At 34.5% G+C, this 14,726-nt stretch overlaps 1 protein-coding gene across 3 annotated transcripts in view; it reads right to left on the reverse strand.

Moving 5' to 3' along the window:
* Window positions 1-1,644: 1,644 nt before the first annotated feature.
* LOC107173361 (uncharacterized) overlaps window positions 1,645-14,726 on the reverse strand; it is a 121,257-nt gene continuing 108,175 nt past the window's right edge. For all 3 annotated transcript variants that reach the window (XM_089225699.1, XM_089225701.1, XM_089225700.1), the window contains 5 exons: window positions 13,790-13,912; window positions 13,249-13,494; window positions 6,716-7,132; window positions 6,403-6,595; window positions 1,645-4,950 (listed from right to left, as the gene is read on the reverse strand). In XM_089225699.1, the coding sequence (XP_089081825.1) occupies window positions 4,842-4,950; window positions 6,403-6,595; window positions 6,716-7,132; window positions 13,249-13,494; window positions 13,790-13,912 (1,088 nt within the window). In that variant the 3' untranslated portion in view covers window positions 1,645-4,841. The remainder of the gene's footprint in view (window positions 4,951-6,402; window positions 6,596-6,715; window positions 7,133-13,248; window positions 13,495-13,789; window positions 13,913-14,726) is intronic.

The following is a 14,726-nucleotide window of genomic DNA, read 5'->3' on the forward strand; positions in this document are numbered from 1 at the left end:
GTCGGGGACTCGGGGTGTATCTATACCTAACGACGAAAACTGCTGATGTGTGCTAGTTCATCATGTAAACCGGCTTTCAGAAAGGTGATTTGCGATGATGTTCTGCGATGCCGGCTAATATAAAATATTCATTGATTACGTCGTGTGTGGCGTGTGGGATTATCAGATGGCCATTAGAAGTATAATAAATCTTTTTGCTATGGTAGCCAAGTGACAAAAAGGTATTATTGGTGTTCGTTTATTGTAATACATGAATAATTTTGAATTAGTTCATCAACAGCACATTTGTCCGTAAAATAAACGCAGAATCGATTATTGGAGAACCGAGATGCAAAATATATTTATTTTTTGATTGGTGTAATTTTTCCGAGTGCTTTTATATATTCTATTTGAGGGTATATCATTGATAGTGTTTAAAATAATGGCTTGTTCTTTTTTTGGAAATTTAGTGTTGGCCGTGGTTTGTGTAAAGGTTTTTAAATGAGATGTAGATTGTATATTTTGTTCTTGGGAATTCATGATTGATAAATTTTCCGTAGCAATTTATCGGTTAATTGCACTAGGGAGTGTGGGTGGCGCTTAATTAGGTATTAATATGGATCAAGATAGGGAGTTAAATACCGGCTCGATGGTTATTGTTTATGATAAATACTGCTATCGGAAGCTAATAAATATGTCACATGTATGTGTCTCGGACGGAGGTCGAACACGTACTGGAATATGATAAGTTGTACGCTGATTTAATCAAATGCAATGTGCAATGCATATAAATATAATATAATATTTAATGCAACACATATTCATAAATTAGCACATTTATAAGTACTTATCTAACAGTTTTTTTTGCCTAAACATCATTGCTCTACTGAAATAATCAATAAGACCCTATAAAATGGCTTTTCAATGCAAAAATATGCTTAAAAACATTAATTTTTGTGGCACAAAAACCACGCAACCGGTAAGAGGACGGCGGTATAACTTTCGTTCTTTTTAACATATATATTTTTCTTTGCTAAATTATAACAAAAATTCAAAAACTCAATATTATACCAAACTTATAGGCACACACACTCACACACACACAATAAATTAAAAGCTGTGAATGTTGGAAATAAATGCGATCGCCATGTGACCAACTATAATCATTATCAATGTAACAACATTCTTCAATTCCCGGTGAGACACCATAATTGTCTATTGGTGAAGATACCGACGAAATCATTACTAATGACTCATTAGTAATGAGCAATGATATAATAATGATTATGTTGCAGTATTCTGTGCGGACCACACACGCACTGTTAGCTGGAGATTTTACTGACGGGCCCTCACAATAATTTTGTGCAAACGTCGCCGCAGTGGTATATGTCGCGACGAGTACCTCCGGTAATGTCTATAAATAGTTCGGAGACTGCGTAAAAAGAATCGTAAAAAATATTATCGCTCCTGATCCAAAATTACGGCCGGGCTAAAAGGGGCTGCGATGACAGTTCAGCGGTAGCAGCTCATCGTTTACCGATGAGGTACATATAATATTGTAATATTACACATTATCATCATCACGCATTGCGAGGACACGATGACAATGACAAGGACTGTAGCAATATTATAGTAACATAAACAATATATAATACAACAATAATGTTATTACTGGTCTTATTTCGTATTTTATTATAATATATATATATAAAAATTGCGAACATTTTTTCCTAAAAGTAAACATTTATTATATACATACACACGTATAATAATATATTAAAGATTTGTTTTTATATAAATATTAAGCTAACGTCACACGCACACACACATACACACGCACAAATATATATGTATGTATGTAACATGTATACATGTATATAAATTAAAAGTGTACTAAATTATACAACGTATGTATAATTTTTCTCCAACGCCGTTTTGCGGGCGTCGTCAAATACAAAAATGAAATTTAAAAAAAAAACATATTTTGTGTATTTTACAACATAATATTTAAATAATCAATTCTTCCCTAGGTACACAGTATATATTATAACAATTTCATAGAAAATTTGTTTTAAAAAAAAAAACATTTATTCGTTTAGTTTTTTTAATAAATCACATCTTATCTATATATCTATCTATATACCTATGTGTATAATAAATTCCTTTCGATTTCTCGTTAATTCAATCACATACCGGTTCACAGTCTCTAACGGAACGTAAAATTTAAAGAAAATAAAAGGAGAGAACAAAAAAAAAATATATATATATAACATAAAAACCTTCCTACAAATTCGTCACCAGTATATTATATTATGTATAATAATAATAATTTAAAATATATTATAATAATCACATATCGATGTATTACAAATAAAGGCCTTTTACTCATCCGAACACTGCTTGATTTTTGTTTCGTCTGAATTTTTAAACTGCACAATATAATTCGAATACAACCATCCGACAATTACCTAACCCCCCTCCAACGCCGACTCTCAGCCACACCTCCTCCCCAATAACAATACCAGAACAAACGTATGCGCGACGACAAAGCAAACAATAATGTGAACTGTGCAGTGCACATTGCTGCAATCAGCTAGCCAAAAAAAAATTTACATATTATGTATTATTATATTATATCGTAACAATACGACGTTAAACGACGAGTGGCGAGTATATATTACAATAAAGTGTATATTATTACAGAAAACAACGAAGGAAATAAAAACCAAAAGAAAGAGTTAGAGAGAAAGAGAGAGAAAGATTGAGAAAAAATTTAGTTTTCATATTTTGAGCAATATTAGAAATATAATAGGTACGAGCAAACCGACGACGGTAATTTATAGTAGTAATAACAATATAATTATATAACAACAATTATTGTTATTCGCAAAATATAATATACCTAACAATAATAATAATAATAATAATTCGCTATCGTATAATATCGGTGCTGTATATCATTTGATAATGGTACATGGTATAGTTTGAGGTTTTTAAAAAACGCGTTTTACGAAAAATTGACGGTACGAGTGATAAATAATTAAGAATATTTTACATGTGCTCCTCACGTCGTGCGCGTCGACATTATGCTGTCCCTATAGTACGTTTTTGTTGGTTAAATTCATATTTTAACTAGTTTTTCATACAAATAACATTGAAATATTAATTATTAAGTCATGAATATTATTTATTTATTTTTTTAAAGGACGTAACAATTATAATGGTAAACAGTTTCATTGTGATCACCATAATATTTAGACCGTGTATAGTAATAATTTTTATAACATATTAAAGTCGTCTATTTTTTGAGCTTTTACGAGTAGTTTCGCGAGCGTTATTAAAATAAAAATATATAAAATATACATAATATATTATCGTATTATTATTAAATGTGTTTAAGTACGGATTATATTAAAAGTCTGCTTGTTATTCGTTTGAGGCGACGCGAAGGTAAGATATTATTCAATATAAAAACATCCTTTGCCAATGATTTTGTCCACGTTAATGGTTCACAAACACATTAAATTCTTAAAATTACATACAAAAACAACAAAATAAATAAAAGGAAAAAATAATAATTTTAACTTAAAAAAGCATACAAAAATAGTTCGAAAAAAAATTTTTACACAGAAATATAATTACACATAACATTATTAGTACCTACATAGCATAATATTTTATGTGTATATATATATGCACAAGAATAATTAAAAACTTACACCAACAATATAATATATTATGACCTTAAAGCTATTCTTATAAATTATGGTTATGTACAGTAATAAGGGGTTTCGTTGACTTAAGTTGAGAAAAAAACGCGTTCTCGGAACAAAAATATGTATAAAAAAAAATTACAATTGCAATAATTTTATTTATGATAAATGGTAAAAATAAAACTATACACACACGTATATGCGCCGTGTGCATATAATAAAAATGTTTTCATCTTTTTTTTTCATTTGTTCCAAATCGAATTTATTTTCCTAATTAAAATAATAATAATAATAATAATAATAATAATAATTAAAATTTTGTACACGTTTCGAGATTTGTTTCAAATATATATATATGATATATACTAAAAACGTAGAGATCGGTCAAACTAACAATAATTAATTTATATAATATATATATATACATATTATTAATAACTTTACGTTTTATATATGTATATATAGATATTTATATTTTTTTTTTTACTTTTCTTAATATCATTAAATATATTATATTTTTTTTTAGTATATAATATCATAATATCTTCTCGGTTAATTATTGTCAGTCTTTACACACACACACACACATATACATATGCACACAGATGGCGGTTGCAACTACACATCAGCCACACAGCCAGCAGGGAGTACATCAAAATATATTATTATACAAACATTATTATAATATTATAAATTGTTCAAACGGTAGCAGTGACGACGGTGGCGGCACATGCGTTCACGAGAAAAAAAAATATAATAATATGAAAAAAAAGAAACACAAGTTTTTGCGCGATATTTACACGGCAGATGAGTTTGAACTCGGATAGTGCAGTATTCTATATACTAATATAATATATACGAGTATATATAATAACACATGTACACACATACATTCATCTTATGTACAATATGTTTTACACGTCATACGCAGGTTGAATCTTACCTACATACAGAAATGGTAATCATATCAATAATAAAATAATAAAAACAACAATAATAATAATATGACGACGGACAGGCGACGACGATTCTGCATCCGAGATGAAAAGAATAAATTATTATATAGCAACTGCGATGATGAGGATGACTATATATATATATATATTATAATCACGAGGTCTTTGGTCGTTTTCAGGTTTACGCACATCTTTATGCGCCGGAACAATCGATTTCTACGATGTCTTTGGGAACGTCGACAAACTGGTACACCAGCCTCTGGCCGTCCACTTTGGCTAGAATTCCCCTCTGGTAGTAATACCTGTGAACGAACAAACAAATGAACGATTATTGATATGGATATTAGTATATTACATTACATTATACCTTATTCGGAACATGATTAATAAATAATGATATAATTCGTTTTAAAGTCTCACAGAATCATCTAAACGGTTTTGTATTCGTTTTTTTTGATTCAGGTACGCAAGACAACGTGAATTTAAAGTGTGTTCAACGATCGTGTTAAAATACTAAACGAGCATATTATTACTATTGCAGTTTGTTTGTTAATTATTATATTTTATTGAAAAAAACCTAAACCGATAAGGCGATAAGTAAGTTTTAACAGAGTAATATTAAACTATTAATAAGTATTATATTATTAAAGTATACAAACGAATTTGTTTTAATTAATTAATTTGTTGACTTTGATGGAGTTATGGTTGAGGGGCCGATTTGGTGATATATTCCACACGGTGATACACGTAAGAACATTATAGTCAAAGATCGTGCGGAGAACGGTTGCATTATACGCGATATGTGCGTGTCGTTCCTAAACGTGCATTGTATGTAGTACCTATCCGGAAACGCGAAAACTTTGAAACCTGTTCATAGCTCGAGTAGTTTAATTTATAATTCACTGTGCACTCGTATATTATATAGAATTAATGTTATTATATTTCATACAGAGTCTACTGGTGAAATTAACTACACACAAGTAGCCCGACGTAAGCGGAGTTAATTAAAAAAAAAGATTCAAAATCGAATACAGATAACAGAATAATGTATATTTCGATAAAAGAAAATCATTTCGTAACAAACATATTATTATTATAAAATAATAGTATATCGTGCTGTATTACATTATACGCGTTTTTGTTGGCTGCTGAATATTAAGAAACATTATTAAAATAATATGACGTTATCTGCAGCAACATAGCTTCAGACCGTCGTATATAAATAACGCAACGGTGTTTACAAACAACGTCTGGTCGTCGAAAGCAAATTAATCGATGGATCGATATTATTACATACCTATAGGCTATCATCATATAGGTAAGAAGCTGGGGCAGATATATATATAGTTATGTTTAAATGTTTTATAATGTTATTATTTATTATACAACGATCGTTACTGATTTATGCGGACGTTACACATCGTGCACGTGCACCAGTACCGATATCATAATATAATATCCTAACTAATACCATCACCAGCGAGTGAGAACGAATAAAGCATGTACCTACATTTATAATACTGCATAAATGGCTATTACTTGCTAATAGTTTTGAGACAGTGTTGCTATGCACTATCATTAAAAATGCATTAAAAAATTTGTATACATGAAAAACATTGGCGTCTGTTCCATACCAAGTTTAGGTTTCGTCCTATCTATTTTTTAGTTATTACTTATAACTATCTCGTTATTGTATTCGAACCGTTTTTGATAAACACTTTAATATAATAGTTTATATTGACATAAATTCGTACCTGAGAGCACGTCCCATCGTCTCGTAGTTCATGTCTGGTTTGTTCTTGTGCTCTCCCCAGAGCTTGGACACCGCTTTCGAGTCGACCAACTTGAAAACGCCCTTTTCCCGGTTCAACCATTTGATGAATCTTGGGCAATAGTCGGAGTTTTGCAACAGTTTCAGCAAAAATTCCCAAAGGTAAGTCGTGGAACCTGTATATGAAAAAAAAAAACGAACACCGTTAGTATATTATACAACATTTATAAAAAATAAATCATGATAAATACGCGATTTGTTTCGCACATCGGTAAAATTACAAAACAATAATTTACCTTCTCGGCTTTTCCTCTTAGGTCCAGTGGCCGGACAGGTCTGCTGTTGGACGGCTCCCGGGGAACCGGCTGCAGACGGCCGCCCGACGGCGCCATACTTCTTAGGTTTCTTGCTACTGCCGCTCTTGTTTCCGACCACCTTCTGGTGGTACATGGCTGCAGTCGCGGTGGGCGCGCCAAAGTCCATGTAGTATAGATCGTTGAGGTTAGCCGCCCCGGCGCCGTTGGGCTGGTAACAATTGGCCGTGGCCGCCTGAATGACGGAACCGCGACCGACCACGGTTCCGGTGCCCGGGAGCGCGGCCGAAGGCGGGCACGGTGGCATGGCGAAGTGGCCAGCGGATGTGGGGCTGGCAGCCGGACCGTAGCCGCCGACAGCCGACGGGTGGTAGCCAGCAACGCCGCCTCCATAAGGATCTGTGTACGAAAAAAAAACGAAAACACGGAAAACGTTAGTAAAAAAGTAAAAATAATAACATATAATTCTTAGGTGCCACATAAACATCAGAGAAGAAGTATTTGATAAAATACTGTTTTTCGAGTCGAAATAATTATATTATATTATAATATATTATTTACAACATATAATAATATTGAATTATAGACGCGAACATGTACTTTAGCGGTCGTTTCAAGGGCGTTCATGAAAAACAAGTGCGCGTGTTGTAACACGCGGTCGCAGACGAAAAGCTATCTGGTTTTGTAGGTATATTATTCAGACTAGAAATATACAATTAACAAGAAACGACAAAAAAAACCTAGATTTTCGATTTTGAAATAATTATCATAGTGGCGCACTGATACTGACCTTGGTTTTATTACTAAGTTTTAGGTACCTATATAATATTGGAATGACCGAAGCGTTAAAACAATCTGCATAAATTATTAGTCTATAAGACAGTATACTCAGTTCTGCTCATATCCACCCATCAGATAATATTTAGTATTCCAACTGTTCAAGTTATTAATACACTACCTGTTAGGTTGCTAATGTTTCACCCGCGTTTCCACGTTATACCTACCGATAACAGTTTCTAAACATTCCGAACGCGTTTCCGCACAAAAAATAAATGCGGTCGTCGTGTACACGGTGTTAGTTCTTCATTATTTGTTATTATTATTTTAAAGAGACTGCCGCCGCATAATATTCATGTATACATAATATAATTACGTCGCGCGTACACCAAGGGCGTCATTTCAGGTTTTTTTTCGGGTGTGCAAAATTTCAAGCAGGCCATTTTGAAATTTCACCAGGCCATATAAAAATAGATATACATACGTATATGTATATTATCCTGCATTCAATTATTTCCATACATTATAGACCGGTTATCACAATTTGATTTTAATCATATAAATAATTGTGAATTCGTGGCTCGTGCATTATTTTAGGCTTCAGCAAGGTGAAGGGCCAATTGTAACATTCTAAAAGTAAGGGGTGTAACCGCACACCCTGCCACCCCCCCCCCCCCAAATGACGCCCCTGACGTACACATTTTTCCCGGTTTTGAGCACGAGACGTCCTTAAAAGGAGACAAACGGACGCTACAACGCCTTAGCGTGTATAATGCAGTGGTGGCTATAATAATATACAAATCAGCTCGCCAATAGAAATTGATCATGGTCGTTTCGATTTTTCGAGCGACAGAGTCCGAGAAAAGCAACAATTGGGGAAGTTCCGGAATCAGAAGTGAACGCATCATAAGATGATATTACGGTGCACAGTGTGGACACGCGTTTCGGCTAGTGATGACTGATGAGTGCAATACAATGCAACATGTATAAAATGTAAACGACGCATTTGACCATTTCGCAATCTTATTATATTATATATTATAAATACATGAGCCACGCACGCGGTCTATAGAGAGCAGGAAACCGTTGTGGGGACGTCCGACGGGCGACGACGATGACGAAAATTCTCATTCAAAATGAGATTAAAATATTATAATAAACGTCTTCTATTTCCTATTTTATAATGGTATGCGCATTAAATACGTCCGGGCGTGTTAATAATATATTATTGTTGGGCCGGTGTCGTTCTGTAAACGGATTTCCGTTTCGTCCGGTCGGTGTTTTCATTTTTTTTTCTACCGAATATACCCGCGGTCCAAGCGGATGGGATGCTTACTCGCGGACCAGTTTCAAACATACGCCTATACGGCGGTCATATTATACTGCTCATATACGAAAAACGTTATTAGTCGTAACTTTTAGTTCTCTTTACGAGGTTACGACATACATCGTATGCACGTCATAAGTAATAATTTAATACTATAATAGTATATAATATACAGACGATTAAAACGGCAGATCGTAGTATAGGTTTACATATGTAAGTGGCTGCGGCGCTTCCCCACGCAAGCCCTCGACAATGATCACGGCGGCGGACGAACCGGTGTTGAAACCCAGACGGCGATGTCCATAATATGTATTATACTCGTGTATATTTTTTTTTTGTTCACCTTGAACTTGATCGACCTATCCTTCTCTCAATCTCAATCTCTCTCTAACACACACGTACGCCGTGTGTATACGTCACGTCCGTCGCGATCACGGGCGAGTGTGTGTGTGTGTGTGCGCGCGCGCGCACGACATAGTGCAGTGTTTTCGTACGTGCAACTAATAATATATCGCAAAAACCGAATCACGTGTTACGTGGACAAGGAAATGTAGAATGATAGTTAAAACCTTAAAACGATAGTTACCTAAAATAAACTACGATAAACTTGATGATACGATTATTTTACAGATTACAAACGGAATGAAAAAATGAACTGACATTCGCTTGCATTTTAAAATAGAAGTTTATACTTAATCAGTAGACATTGCTTAGTGTTCCTTTTACCATTGCGACGAGTTTGTAAGGAATTCGAATACCGTTTCGATATCGTTCTTGGGGGGAAAGGTGGTGATTAGGGTGCCTCTTTCAACCCTCTCTAAGCCCCTCCCAAAATCATTCAAAGCTTCCCTCAAAATTAAAACAATATTTTTTTTCTATATCATTAATTGGCTCATTAGTCCATTTTGTTTAGGAATATTTTAATCTCCTCCCGCCATAAAAACCAATGAAATTTCCAACTATGACGCATAGATATACACAATATAACATTATTTTGTGAGAGTATTCTCTAACATGTGATGCGTACCTATTCGCGTTTATTATGATACCTCTTCGACTAAATTTATAAATATTCGAAAACAATTCATTGTTTGTGAAACGCCCTGTATTATAATAAGTATTATACTGCCGGTATCGTCTTTCCGGGAACGAAAACCAATCGAGTTTCGTGCGCGTGGCATCCACGATTTCCGCGTTTCGCGCCCACCAAGCGCATTCGTAAATAATAGCTGCTGCAGCTGCCGTCGTTAAATCTATCCGACTGTAGTTCACGAGTGCTATTTTCAGCTCTAAGCACGAGCCCGGCCCTCGACGCCGTTATTCGCATTCCGCCAGAATCGGATGGCCGCCGCAGCTGTGCCGGGACCTACCGCGGGCCGATTCACGTGGACCGTCGTCACGCGCGTCCCTAAAGGGAAAATTCGCATGGTTTTATGGTCCGAAATTATATAACTCTATATAAATCTATTTAAAATAATCAAATGAAATAGTCCGAAAACCAAAAAAAAATAAAAATATTTTAAAAAGCTGATCACTACTGATGAATACAGAATAAGGTTTTATGTTTTATTATTCGTCAAATTGTCATTACTCATTAGTCATTACCCATGTATTATAGATGGGAGTTTTAATAGAATAGTATTATATTGTTATTAGTATTTTATCTTTTCGCCATTGACACAAGCAATACGATTATAAAATTAATCAAACTGAAATATTGTACTGTAATTATTATTTGTAATTAGAATTTATCTTTGAATTAATCTAATATTTAATTATAATATTGGTGTCTGACATGACGATTTAATTATCAACGTTCATTAGTCATCAATTCATCATATTTATATTATACAGTGTGCTGGAAGACATCAAAATCGCTTCATTTACTAATAAGCAAATGTGCATAATTTGCATAATGTGCATATTATTAAAAATATTATATCATACTTTAAGGTTTTATTGTCGTCGAATTGTCACTACCAGTAGAACTGGAACAATTGTCGATAATTTATAATAATATTGTATTTATCATAGGTATCGTTTTGTCGTCGCGGGTGTGAAAAAAATAATGAACTACACGACGGAGAGGAGTGGCGCGCGGGTATACGATATTATTATTTTATATAGGTACCTATATTGTTGTTATGTGAAGAGGGAATAAAAAAATTACCGAGAACACTCGGCGACGAACGCGGAAGTCGTTTCGTGTATAAAAATAAAAATCGCTATCGAATGGAACGGAATTTGCCGCGTGTGAGACGACGACTCCCGTGAAGCATCGTCGAAGGTCGACGGCGGCGGCGACGTCGACCACGTGACCGGTAGGTTCTCGACGAGTGGCAGTGGAGCGTTACGCAACGGTGACGGAGCGGGTGAGGGTGAGGCGAACGCTCGCTCGCGCGTTTTTTGAATAACAACATGTCGTCGTTGTGCCTAAATTTTTTAGCAAAAATTCGTACTCAATCCAAATAAACGCGCGCATATACCATATACGAGTATATTAAGTATATAATAAGTAATGAATAATGTGAACATTATGTATTAACTATTATTTTCATTTCATCATAATAATTATACGCACAAGCCGTTTGTCTATTTATCCAAGCACTCTCTGCCACTATCATCGTCGCTCCTATTGTGCCCGACGACGACGAATAGTAATAAAGTGAAAAACAAAATTATAAGCCACCGCCAACGTCTGCAATCTGTACGGTGGTCGGAGGCAGAGTTATTATTATTATTATTATTAATTCTTTAATATTATCGTATGCCGTGTTTGTGTGTTTACGTGTTGTACACTTCCTGAATGCGATAACGCAACAATATTGTTATATAATTGCACACGGCGCTTCGTGTTATCTCTTAACGAGAGCGTGCACGTCGCGATATAAATGCGTAAAATGATTTATTAATCATATTATTTCGACAAACACCAAACACGTCCGTGCAGCGCACCTATATCTACCTACTACCTACAATACGGTTTTATGCAAATGCTATAAATTTTTGTGCAGAGCGAGAGCGGTCGCGAAATCGGTCGCGGAATTGATAAGATAGTATTATTATTATATTATTATAAACATAATATTATATTAAAAAATAATAGACGTGCGCTATCGATGCGGCGAAAGGTCACGGGAGGAGATCGCATATCACGAACAATTCACGATCTACGAAAATCAGAATGGATCATTATTCATTATATATATTTAGCCACAGTGTATTCGATATCCATCTCCAAGTATGATAATGCATATTATATTATAGTGTGCGCGCGAGTGAGAGTTAACCTTGAAGTGTTAGTATGTCATTGCTCTTTCTCTCTCTCTCTTTCCTCTCCTCTTACGCGTCTGTGAGTCTGTCTCGCTCACATCTGCATATCGTTAGTTTTTTGTTATATATATATACATATAGTATACTCTCTCACTCTCGGTCTTGTATATTGGTACATAATATCCACCTCTGCACTCAGTCTGACGTCCGTCCGGCGCCCATATACGTGTCTGTCTATCTCTCTCACACACACTTTGCGCGCTACACCAACTCACATGCATTCGCTTCGAGGTGGTCACGTGACCACCGCACAGCACCGATTCTCCCTTTCCGCAAATCGCTAGAAAACGAAATAAAAAAACCACCAATCGTCCTCAGGCCAACCCACCTCGACCGCATTGGCAAGTGGCAACACTGCAGAATGTAAACTCGTTTTCATCGCAAAGATTTTTTTTTCATATAGATATTCATCATATCATTGTTCCAACTTGCACACACAAAGATCAGGCGACTTGCGCCAAAACGACTATTACTGACCAACCACACGTCCAATAAATTTACAACATTCTCTCTCCTCCACCGTCTCTTTTAGTGAGCACACATTACCATCGTTTCCTCTCTCCTGTAATGTTCACAAACGGGTATAAAAGTACCTTCAAGAGACACGCAGTCGATGAGATAGACGGTGAATATAATCGATTGATCGATTGACCACAAGTGACGAAACGAAATGGTAAAAACATTTTGTAGAATGAGTCATTCGCGTGATATTTATTTATTTTTATCTTTTTATTGATTTCAAGAAACATATTTTAAATAAAATTTTAAGTAAACCCTATTTCAGTTATTATACTAGGAATTAGGAATTAGCTATATTAATCCGTTGTGAAAAAACGCACTTTGATGTTTTTAGACCATATAATTTACATGGTTCATTATCCCAGTGCTGGATAATGTGAGATAATCTTAAATCGGTTTAGCCTAGAGCGAATTTCTAGATAGCCGTCGTTTTATCTAAGAACGGTTTTTACTTTTTTGTCCGATAATTGTATCAATAAATATGAAAATACTAATAAAATATTAAAATATTATATTGCCTATGTGATTTAATTACAATGATAAAATTAATAACACTCACGGTTGTTTCGCATGAAAAGAGGATGTTTGGGTGACGGGGGTGCAGGACCAGGATGATGGTAAGCGCCGGGTGGCGGAGCATTCACTCCATATATCCTGGAGAACAAGTCCTGTTGCTGTTGTTGTTGTTGCTGTTGCTGTTGTTGTTGTTGTTGTTGATGTTGTTGTTGTTGTTGCTGCTGTTGTTGTTGGTGACATTGCGCATTGCTCTGCGGATCAGGACTAGTACGGCGGCCGCAAGAAGAGACTGATACGGCATACAGAAACGATGAAACAAAAACAAAAACCCAAAAATATTAATCCCTTGGCTTTAGAAAGCTGTAAGTTTGTAAAAGACACAAATAAGGCGGAAATAGAGATAAATTTTCAGTGTTAAAAGATTGCGGACAAGTGTTGGAAAGGTTAGGTTAGAGCAATATTATAAAATGTTGTGTTTTATGGACATTATTATAATATTAGTACCGTAGACGATGTAGAGGACGAAGAAGAGGAAAAACTTTAATATATAATACAGTCGGTTAATATCATGAACATAATCTGACCTTGGTGGTGATACTGGTGCGGTTGGAGCCGAGCCCTGAGCTCTGTGTCGGTAGACGTGTGTCCGCTGCTGCTGCTGTCCACGTCGGATACACCAGAGTCCGCCGGGCTAGGTGGAAGAGAGCCTGAAACGATACGAGAAAACACGTTCAGATATACAGTTTACATACAAACACTTGATAATAATATATGATACACAGCGCATTCATACAATGAGAAGCACACGTATTTTTTACAATAAAATGTAGTATTATCGTACACAATATACTATATTATGTAAATGTTGTACATGCATAATAATATATTATAGGTATAATATAGTGTTTGTAAGGATATATTTTATTATAGTATTCCATATTATCTGCAAAGGTGGGCAACTAGTTGGAAAACTTATTTTATTTGCAACAAGTGAGTTAAATTTCTATTTAAATTCTAAGCTACATTAAATTACTGTTAAATTAACATCCATAAAAAAAGTAAAATATACTAATTGATGTGATATTGTACTAATTAAAAAATTATATATATATTTTCTTATATATTCACTTAAAAGTTAACAAGTTGGAATTTTTTAATCTAACTCTATTTAACTTAAGATAATTGTTCAATATTAATTTGCCCAACTCTACAGAATATAATATGTATTTCAAATACTCGTAATACGAATACTATATATATATATTTTTTTTTTATTTATGCCAAACGGCAATTACAAAAAGTATATAAACAATAATAGAACAGTAATAATATTACAATATATATATAGAATAATTAATATGATATTAATAGGTATACAGGCAAGTGTATACCATAATAATAGTCGCGGACTGGTTGTGTTAGGTCGGGACAGTATTAATTCAAAACGTGTAGGCGGCAAACTGCAATATAAAACTTTGTATCTATATCTATATAATATTATAACCTGTTACGAGTCGTAAC

This window comes from Diuraphis noxia, unplaced genomic scaffold (assembly GCF_037042655.1).
Source record: "Diuraphis noxia isolate RWA-SAM2 unplaced genomic scaffold, SU_Dnox_SAM2 contig0004, whole genome shotgun sequence".
NCBI lineage: Eukaryota > Metazoa > Arthropoda > Insecta > Hemiptera > Aphididae > Diuraphis > Diuraphis noxia.